The sequence below is a fragment of the Tympanuchus pallidicinctus genome, unplaced genomic scaffold (assembly GCF_026119805.1).
Source record: "Tympanuchus pallidicinctus isolate F22 unplaced genomic scaffold, pur_lepc_1.0 scaffold28, whole genome shotgun sequence".
In the NCBI taxonomy this organism is placed as follows: Eukaryota; Metazoa; Chordata; class Aves; order Galliformes; family Phasianidae; genus Tympanuchus; species Tympanuchus pallidicinctus.
Window position 1 is genome coordinate 7,317,089 of NW_026294745.1, and position 10,184 is coordinate 7,327,272.

Here is a 10,184-nt window from a genome sequence, read left to right on the forward strand (position 1 = left end):
CAAAGAAGGGATAAGTAGGAGCTGATCAAGCATGGTCTTTGTTTATGGGCTTTCCAGAATATTATTTCTGCAATCACTGTTTTTTAAATAAACAAAAAACTATGAATGTTGCTTTCATCTGCAGTAGTTCTCTTCTCTGTTCCAGTTGTTGGTATCTGAGGAAGGAATACCACAAGGTGTACAGGCTATAATGGCACTTGGCTATGTCTTTAACAATTCTCCTCTCTGTTTCTGTGGTGGCAGAAACAAGTCACAGCCAATAGCAGAGAAAAGTGTATGACCAGGTGGTTGTTTCCATGAAAATTCCTGGATTGAGAGCTGTAAAATAGAGGACTTGGTATCCTGTCTCTAACAGTTTGTTATATACTTTTGACTTTGGGCCTTCTTTCTTTGCCTTTATTGTTGTTTGAGGTGAACTGGCTCTGGAGGAGCAAAATTACTTTAAAGCACTCTTTTTTCCAGAGGTCAAACGTGTCTTCCTTCAGACACAGGGCAGCGTTAGGAAAACCTCACTGGATTGGCTTATAGGAGTATTCTACAGTAAGACCTGACTGCAATGAGCTCTGGGGGGTTCTGTTTGCAGATAGCAGTTTGTTGCTTTGCTTCAGCGAGACAAAGGCAGCGCCAGCAGAGTGACTCAGTGCTGCCTGGCAGACATCTCCTTCCATCCATCGGACGCTTCCCACATAGTTTAAGGGGGAGTGTAGGGGGTGGGGAAGACAACCGGACTGGTGCCACGACTGCGCTAACGCTGCGTGCCGTCCCCTGGAGTGGAAGGCCCACTCCCCCCCCGCAGCACAGCATGAGGATGTGACGCCACCTGGGCCGCCTCTCAGTAGGCGCGGCTCTGCCGTTCCGCCCTGAAATACGGCGGTGGCCGCGAGCAGTGTAGGAGCCGCGGACTTCCGCGGCCATGCTCGTCCCCGCTGCGCCTCGCAGCCTCGCTGCTGCTGCCCCCGCCGGCAAGGCCAAGCTGACGCACCCCGGCAAGGCCATCCTGGCGGGTAAGCGTCCGCAGGGCGGGGTGCAAAGCTGAGGGCGTGCCGGTCGTCTGCGTGTAAGTGGGGAGCAGCCCCGGTAGTTGGGCTGGGGGTTGGGGGGGCACCTCAGCGTTGCTCGAGAGCCGCGCGCCCGAGTCCCCGCTTCGGAACGCGCCTTCCTGCGTCCATGGGATCGCGGCGGGCGCCGGGTAGCTGCCGCGCTTCTGTCTGCCTGCTCTGAACAGAACGGAGCTTAGGGCGGAGGCTCTTTCATCTTCTTTTGTGGCTGCTCGTTTGCTCCCCACTCGCAGGACGGCTCCCAGAGCAGAGCTCAGCGCTCGCCTTTGAAACGTGCTCCCACCGACCTGACCTGACCGGCACGTCCCTAGCTGCTGTGCTGCAACCGACGTTCCCTCCTCCTCGGCCGACGCTTTGTTCATCCGCCCGCTACCGGCCCTCCGCTCTGGGAGTGGCCCGGGACCGGGAGAAAGGGCTGTGCCCCCGGCACTGAGCCTGGGCCTGGAGTAGCCGTCACGGGGCCGTGGGGGAGGAGGGTGGTGGAGGAAGAGCAGCGTTGGGATGCGAGTCTGCTCCTCGCTTACAGCAAATCAGAGCAATTGGTTCAGTGGGCTCTGTGGCACCTAATTACATTACAAAGCACAAAAATGGGCAAAGACCTGCAGTTAACTCCTTGTGCCCTGTCTGTAACTCCTAACTGCCTGTTCCTGGGGTGTGCTGTGAGGCTCTGGGGTCTGTGCTGACCTGAAGGCATTTGCTTTTTTTTTTTTTTTTTTTTTTTTTTTTTTTTTTTTTTTTTTTTTTTTTTTTTTTTACAGCTCTGCTGTCCGAGGAGTTGAAGGTGCTGGGAGGCTGTGGGGCTGTGGTCCTTCTGCATTAGGTACCTGACTGCCATCCTGGGCCATCTCTGGCCCTCTGCCAGAGCCAGCACTTTGCCACTGCCACACAGCACCTTGAGCTTGGCAGTGTGGGTCTGGTGTCCTTGAAGGATGCCAGCAGAGCTCTTGCTGCCAAGAATTCTCACTGTCGTTGAAGGCAAACAAAATGTTTTAAAAAAAAAAAAAAAAAAAAAAAATTTGCAAATGGGCTCTTGTTTGTTCAGGAGGCTGCTGGGTGCTAGGGCGGCAGTTACCTTGTTGCCTGCCATTAAGCTGCTGAGAGTGCCACAGCCAGGGGGTCGAGGGCAGCCTTCCACAGTGCTGCATGATAGTGCTTTGGCTTGCTTAAACTTAGTTAAAATCCTGCTAAACAATCAGGCTCTGCGCTGAGATGCACATTTTGTAGTTATCTGGCTGCAGAGCTGTCTAGGCTGCTCTGGAGCTCTTCATGCATGGTTTTCTGGCACTGCACAGCTTGAGGCTGGCTCTCTGGAGCCCTGTGCAGCAGGTGGATGCCTTGCTTGGGAGGCCTTTGATTATGGTGGGAGGCTATGTTTGGCTAGAACTAAGTGCAGCTCAATTTTTAGCTGGCTTTGAGGCCTGGAGTCTGCTCCTTTTCACAGAGAAGCTGTTGCTGCTCTGCTCTGCTTTCGGACACCTTGGTGGTCTCCATGCTTTTCTGTTCTTGGATGCTGTCCAATACGGTGCTTGGCTTTGGAAGAGCCAGAGCAGTGAGTGCTGTTGGGAGTAGCAAGTGCACAGCAAGAGAGGGCAGGTGGTAGAGAGAGAGTTGTGCGTCAGGGCAGGGAGCCTCAGGGTCAGAAGAGGAGAAAAGCAGCAGCAAAAGCTTCAGTTTCCTCTTGTTTGATAATCTCCTGATGTGATTTTTCTTAGGAAATGATATACCTATCAAAGAGAGCAGTCAAGTCCTGGGTGTGAAACCTGCAGCTCGCTCCTTGCAGAACCAGGCTCCTTCCCCAGTGTTCTAAGCCCAGAGCATTGCCCCTCCTGGCAGGGAAGAAGCGATGCTTCTGGGTGCTGTCTACTGCTCCCCAGGCTACAAAACTGTTTTGAGGTGCTCAGGCTGAACCCAGACATTGGCAGTGGGTATTCAGTGTTCACCTGTCTGCTGCTCCCCAGGGCACCATCATCTTAGGACTGATGTCAGTGGTCAGAAGGAGCTATCCATCCTCCTGGCAGCCATCAGCTGCATGCTGACAGCTCTGGGATGTTGCTGTGCCTCTCATTGCTGAGGGATGTGTGCATAGCATGCCAATGCAGGGCCCCCCTCACACCCAGCCAGGAAGTGGTGACCCTGTTCATGTACTGTGTTCTCAAAGCTGACTCTGTCTGCAAACTGTGTTTTGCTGTTGTGCTCTGGTGCCCTGTGCTGATGGCTGAGAAGTGTGGACTGTCCCCAGGCCCTTGAGCCTAGCAATGCTTTTCTATTTGAGCTTAGTTTTGGAACTGCCACCTTGGGGTGCTCAGAACTTGCACCAAGGTGAGACTGGGTGGTGCTGGGGCTCTAATCAGGAGACAGTGGATCCTGCCATGATGCTTGTAGTCAGGGAATTTTAAATGCTCTGTAACACATTTTATTATAATATTAGCCCATTGAGAAGCAAATGCAAAGAAAAAGTGAATGAGTTGTGGTAGTTCAGGGACGGTCTGGGCTCCCTGTCCCTAGGGTTGTCAATCTAGGGACAAACAGCTCACTATGACGCAGGGGAACTCAGTGTTGGCACTGCTGTGTGTGCCTGTGAGGTGCAGGACTCCTGTCAGGCATGGGGCTGTTGCTGCAATGAAAGCATTTCCCAATTCACATGATGAAATGCAGCATTCCCAGCTGGCCTTGCACCTATCAGGAGGAACTTTTCAATGTCTTTGGTAGTGAAACAGGTAGTGAAGCCCTTCCGTACCCCATGCTATAAGTGGATGTGTTCTGAGGTTCTGACCCATTGCAGGATGCATTTCCTATTCAAATAATACTGTAGGAGTGATCTTTGGGTGACTTGGTTTTTAGGAAGGGGCCATGCTGTCAGTGCATCCCCTCTCCACCCCACTGAGCAGCCCGGTGTTGCCTTTCTCCAGACAAGGTGCAACAGGGAAGATAAGGAGGGGTTGGTCTATGGGGGTATGTTGCAGGAGGAGGTGGCCAAGCACTGGGAGGGCTGCCAGATGCTGCTGCCATCCCACCCACAGCCCTTTCCCTTAGAGCAAACTGGCACCATTGAATGCCTGGTGCTGATGTAGGAACTGTTGGAGCCTGTTGCACAACAGGGAGTAGCCTGTGGAACCTGTTTCACTACCAAAGACATTGAAAAGTTCCTCTTCTCGAAGAGCATAAGTTGTGCTGGGGAGATTTAGATTAGACATAAGGAAGAACTTTTTCTCTGAGATGGTGGTCAAACACTGAAATGGCCTGCCCAGGGAGGTGGTGGAGTCGCTGTCCCTGGCAGTGTTCAAGAGGTGTCTGGATGAGGAGATACAACATATGGTTTACTAGCTTGTGGTAGTAATGGTAATGGGAGGACAGCTGGACTAGATGATCTTGTAGGTCCTTTCCAACCTTGTAATTCTATGATTCTGTGATTCATTGCCCCACTGTGTGTATGGGGTGGTACTGGTGTGGAAAGGACAGATGCGGGGCACGTGGAGGTCTGTGTGGCTGCAGGAGTGAATGAGCTGTGGTTGCGATTCCTAATTTGTAGCACCCTGCTGCTGGACTTTGTGCTTTTTTTGTTTGTTTGTTTGCTTGTTTTTCTCAGCTGTAAAGACTATCTGGGCTCACAGGGAAGGGCACGAAAGTCCCCTGGCAAGGAAACAAGCCAGATGCTCTGGGTGCATAATTAGTGTGTAGGGTAAAGCTCAAGGCACAGATGTGCACCAGGGGCTCCATAGAGGTCCCACTCCTTATCAGCAACGTTGGGCATGGACTAACCTTGCTCCTACTGCCTGATGGGCCATTAGAAATTGGCCCTCTATCCTCTCTCAAGAAAGGATAGCTGAAGGCAAGAAGAGCTCTTTGTTTGGGAATGATGTGCTTGTGTGTCTATGTGGGAAATTGCCCTTAGAATGGAGAGGCTGAGATTGCTCTCCAGGTGCCCACTTGTTATCAGAGCTGTGCAGGCACCTGCTGCTTCTGCTGATGCTTGCAGGAGCGTGGAGCAGAGCAGCATGCTGTGTGCAGGGTGGCAGAGAGCTACTGCCACCGCCCGCTCCCTAGTTCCCAGAAGGGCACTGGCTGCTGCCTGTGGCTTTGCAGGGGTAGCACTCACCTTCCTTAAAGGTGCAACCCTATGGCTTTGTCATTCTGCCCTCAGCCAGCCATCCTGGGAAATGTGGTTGCATATCCCCAGAGCGCCCTGAGGAGCTACTGGTGCTGTCCCCAAAATCCCTTGGGGTAGTTGCTCTTGTGCTGTCCTCACAATCCTTTTTCTCCTTCCTGCTGAGTCCTGGAGCTGTGACCAGCAAAGCACAATCACAGTTATCCTGGGGAAGTAATGGTGAAACAACACTGAATTCATGGCAGGGCTAATACATGATGATGAACAAAACTAATAGGCTCGCTGCAAATTTGGTATCCAATTTGGGTTCTGTTTGAAGGAGAGGGAGAAAGGTTAATGTAGGATATCCCAGCCCCCCCCAAACACAACTCAAGGCACTCATGGCTTTCAGGTGCTCATCTCTCCCTCTGCAGCAGCATTGTCTATGCTGGCTGTGCTGCAGGGTTCATGCAGGGATGGGGGAGGGCGTGGGGGGGGGGAGGTTTGGATACAAAACCCTGGAGCGGCCCTGGAGGACGTCCTTGTGCTTCCTCCATCTCATCAGCTCGTGGCTGAGGACCTTGGCTCGGCAGCACAGGGTGGGCCCCCTGCTCTTTTACCTCTTGTGCACTCACTGCTGGCTGCTTGCGCTTAGTCAGCAATGTTGCAAGCACCAAAGCTCTGCTGGGTAAAGTCCAGGTAAACAGACTGCGAGGTTGCTGCACCCCTGTGAAGGTGGCACATGAGAAGGAGCTGGAACCAGGCTTGCCTCAGGGGATGGGGTGATTGATTTGCGTAGAATGTGGCTTCTGCTGGAATTGAGTGACTCCAGGAAGGGAAGCTTGGGCAGCGGTGCAGGACCTGTGTTTTGCCTTGCTCTGCATCTGCAGGCACAGCTCTGTAAGGAAAATGAGGTGTGCCAGGGTTCCATAAGGGATGCACCCAAGATGCTGCCAGTCTACAGCCTTGGAATTGCATTCTGCTTTGGCTCTCCCACCATGGGAGCATGCACCCAGTGCCTTGCATCTCCTAAGGCTGGTGCTGCTGATAGCTGAATGCTACCATGGCCTTGGCTGGTGCTGTGCACTGGGGCTATCCTAATGCTGTAATCAGTGTGGGGCAGCCAAAGGGCGCTGATTGCAATTGTGCTTCCATACCTGCATGGTGCTTCTGTGAGTGGTCTCCTGCCAGCTGTGGATTGGCAGTAAGTTCAAGTGGCTGTGCAGGTTTGTAAATGGCTGCATTGACTCCTCACCTCTGCATCTCCAAAGGGAGCAGCATCTTTGAGTAGAGGCACTGTAGTGCTAACTGGGTTTGCTGTGCCTATTCCCCACCACTTTGCCTGATGCCTTTGTATTAACGCTGGTCACAGGACCCTGGTAAGAAGGAGGATGCCACGTCCTGGATGGCCCACGAGCTGTGAGATGTTGGGTCGAGCATTGTGAGGCCACATCTGTGGAGTCTGTAGTACCCATGAGGCCGGGGCTCAGTGCAGCACTACTGGAGCTCCAATTCCATCTCTTTTCTAGGTGGCCTCGCCGGAGGCATTGAGATCTGCATTACTTTCCCCACTGAATATGTGAAGACACAATTGCAGCTAGATGAGAAGGCCAACCCGCCCCGCTACAAGGGCATTGGTGAGACCAAGGGGCTTGGAGGCATCCTGGGGGGGCTAAGGGTGTCCCTTGGTGTGTGCTAGGTGACAGTGACACTGCTGTGCTCTGCTCCAGGGGACTGCGTGAAGCAGACTGTCCGTGACCATGGTGTCCGAGGGCTGTACCGTGGGCTCAGCTCACTGGTGTATGGCTCCATCCCCAAGGCTGCTGTCAGGTAAGTGTGTCATGGAGGTCCCTGGACTGTGCTCCCCTGGCAATGACCTTGGTCTCAGCATCCCCAGTAGCTTCTGGTCCCTTGTTGCGCACCCCAGGACTGTCACTGTGGCCTCTCCACAGGTTTGGCATGTTCGAGTTCCTCAGCAACCAGATGAGGGATGAGCAGGGCCGGCTGGACAGCACGCGGGGCCTTGTCTGTGGGTTGGGTGCCGGTGTGGCTGAAGCTGTGATGGTGGTGTGCCCCATGGAGACCATCAAGGTGGGAGGTGGACAGGGGCCCCCTGCTTGTGGCATCTCCCCCAGAGGAGTCCCAGGCCACATCACTTTATTTGGGCCCAACTCATCGTCTCCCCACAGGTGAAGTTCATCCATGACCAATGCTCCTCCAAGCCGAAGTACCGTGGCTTCTTCCATGGTGTCAGGGAGATTGTTCGAGAGCAGGGTGAGTCATAGGAGTAGTGGTCAGGGGTTTGGGTCATGCAGGAGCCCATCGAACGGGCCAGGTCTGTGCATGGGGCTGTGGATCCAATGGGAGGAGCTGGGGAGCAGGGCTGGTGCTCTCCTTCAACACCTTCAACACCCTTCATTGCTGTAGGGCTGAAGGGGACCTACCAAGGCCTAACTGCAACTGTCCTCAAGCAAGGATCCAACCAGGCCATCCGCTTCTTCGTCATGACATCCCTCAAGAACTGGTACAAAGGTACTATGTCCCTATGTTCCCACAGTGCTGCGCTGGCTGTGCTGCCAGTCCCTGGATTAAGTTCCACTTGCAAGCCCCCAGGCTTCCCAGGCCTCTCACAATGGAGTGAGGTGAAAGCCAGGGATAGGGTATCCCAGCTCCAGGCTTTGTCACTATTTCCAGACATCTCTTCCTCTACAGGAGATGATCCCAACAAGATCATCAATCCCTTCGTCACAGGCGTGTTTGGAGCCGTTGCAGGAGCTGCGAGTGTCTTTGGCAACACGCCCTTGGATGTGGTTAAGACCAGGATGCAGGTGCAGCACTGTGGCATGGAGATGCCATGCACTCACTGTTTCCACCATTAGCCCTAATCCTTCTAGTGTACCCCAGCTCCAGTGCCCGACCCTTCTTTTCCTTTCCTGCAGGGGCTGGAAGCACATAAGTACAAGAGCACGTGGGACTGCGCCTACCAGATCATGAAATATGAGGGGCCCCTGGCGTAAGTGCTCCTGTAGTCCTGGGGCTGGGTTAGAGGGTGTTATGGGATAAGCAGATACAGAGTGAATGATACAGAGCAGATTAGCATGGGCCCTGTAGAAGGATGATATGAATTTGTGGTTTTTTTTTGTTTTGTTTTGTTTTTTGTTTTTTAGCAGAAATAGTATGGTCAGCAGGACTAGAGAAGTGATTGTCCCTCTGTACATGCCATTGATGAGGCTGCACCTGGAGTGCTGCCTTCTTTTTGGGGCCCCTTGCTGCATGAAAGACATTGAGGCCCTGGAGCATGTCCAAAAAGGGCACAGAAGCCAGTGATGAGTCTGGAACACAAGTCTTGTGGGGAGTGGCTGAGGGAACTTGAATGGTTCAGTTGAGAGAAATAGGCTAAGGGGTGATCTTACCTCTTCAACTTGTTGAACGCTTCAGCTACCCAAAAGGAGATTGTATTGAGGTGGGAGTCAGTCCCTTCTCTCAGATAATGATGATAGATTGAGAGGTAATGGCTCAAGATGCACCAGGAGAAGTTCAGGTTGGATATTAGGAAAAACTTGGAATGGTGAGGCATTGAAAGAGGCTGCCCAGGGAGGTGGTGGAGTCACTGTTCCTGAAGATGTTCAAGAAACACGTATGTGGTACTGATGGACATGGTTGAATGGGCATGGTGGTGATGGATTGACTAGATGATCTTAGAGGTCTTTTCCAACGTTAATGTTTTTACGATTCTGAGCAAGGATGAGAGTAGTGAGGAGTGACTGCATGTGGAAGGATTGAGGCACTGCTGGTGCATTCCTGTGATCCTGCTTTGGCCCTTAGCCCTCTTCATTCCCACAGGTTTTACAAGGGCACCATACCCCGCCTGGGCCGTGTCTGCCTCGACGTGGCCATTGTCTTTGTCATCTATGATGAGGTGGTCAAGTTCCTCAACAAGGTCTGGAAAACAGACTGAGTGGCTCTGCCAGTACCGCCGGGCTGCAGCTGGAAATTGATGACCAAGCGCAGAGCTACCTAGCTACCTAGCATCAGCGCGGCCAAGGGTCCAAGTCTACTGTACGCGTCCGCGGACCGGGAGCACCACACAGTGCCCCCATACATCCTGTGCCCTTTATTTATAGCAGTGAGCTGAGGAGCAGTCATCAGCTGTGTGTGTGAAAATGGCCCAGGGAGCAGGACAGAGGCTTTGCCAGCACCCCAGGCTATGCCCCCAGACAAGGCTGCAATCCTGACATCCCACTCCAGGTATCACTCATCCTGGGGTGCTGAGCACAGCCAATTCCTGATACTACCCGGACCCTTAATTTTCCCTACTGTGGGGATAGCATTTGGGTGAACTAGGTGCCCCCACTTGCAGTTTACAGTTGAGACGTGTGCGAGAGATGGGGTGCGGAGGCACAGCCCCTGTCTCAGACTTGGCTCCTTGGCATGTCCCCTTGGTGGAGGGCAACCTCCAACACAAAGCCCTTCTTCCACATTCCCATCCTGCCCTCTCATCACTGTCCAGGGCAGCTCCTAGCTGCCCCTATAGCTTTCAGACCCAGTACTAACACCCACACTACTCCTGCCTTTGTGCCAAAACCTTCCTCGGGGGAGCAGATGCAGAGCTGGAGCTGCCTCCCACCCCTCAGATTGTATTGTAACATGTGCAGCATTAATACTAGTTCATGGGAGGGCCAAGGAAGAAAAAGAGAGCCTGGGAGCAATTTTCCTTTGGCTTTCTTCTGTGAAGCCAGTGAGGGCTGGTTGTTTTTTGTTGTTGTTGGGTTTTTTTTGTTTTTTTTTTAATTATTCTGTTTCACACGCAATTTGAATAAAATCAGTCTGGCTTCAGTGGGTGCAGTGCATGGAGCATCGCTGGCCATGGAGGTTGGGAAGTGCTGTCGTTACGCAGGTTGGCGATGCAGTGTTGAGTTGGGGTATGTGTACAGCCAGCTGGGTGCCAGGTCACTGAAGCAGAATGAAATGTACTTCCCACATCTGGGCAAGGGCATCCTCCACAGCTACACCTTTGCACCTTCACCAGGGTGCTCCAGCTA

At 52.9% G+C, this 10,184-nt stretch overlaps 1 protein-coding gene across 2 annotated transcripts; it reads left to right on the forward strand.

Annotated features, from left to right (window-relative positions):
• The first annotated feature begins 861 nt into the window (after positions 1-861).
• On the forward strand, positions 862-9,978 carry SLC25A1 (solute carrier family 25 member 1). Of its 2 annotated transcripts, none has more exons than XM_052690898.1 (9): positions 862-1,004; positions 6,672-6,779; positions 6,873-6,972; positions 7,095-7,233; positions 7,332-7,416; positions 7,570-7,674; positions 7,855-7,970; positions 8,082-8,155; positions 8,986-9,978. In XM_052690898.1, the coding sequence occupies exons 1-9, from the start codon at positions 914-916 to the stop codon at positions 9,098-9,100; spliced, it is 933 nt and encodes a 310-aa protein (XP_052546858.1). In that variant the 5' UTR covers positions 862-913; the 3' UTR covers positions 9,101-9,978. The 2 variants fall into 2 exon arrangements, with proteins under 2 accessions (XP_052546858.1, XP_052546859.1); XM_052690899.1 differs by having other exon boundaries at positions 963-1,057.
• The last annotated feature ends 206 nt before the right edge of the window (positions 9,979-10,184 follow it).

Bases quoted from the DNA above. Each gene is read 5' to 3' on its own strand.
- SLC25A1 (XM_052690898.1), top strand. From the start codon at position 914: ATGCTCGTCCCCGCTGCGCCTCGCAGCCTCGCTGCTGCTGCCCCCGCC. The intron at 1,005-6,671 runs GTAAGCGTCCGC...TCTCTTTTCTAG, and splicing joins CGGCAAGGCCATCCTGGCGG to GTGGCCTCGCCGGAGGCATT. The intron at 6,973-7,094 runs GTAAGTGTGTCA...GCCTCTCCACAG, and splicing joins ATCCCCAAGGCTGCTGTCAG to GTTTGGCATGTTCGAGTTCC.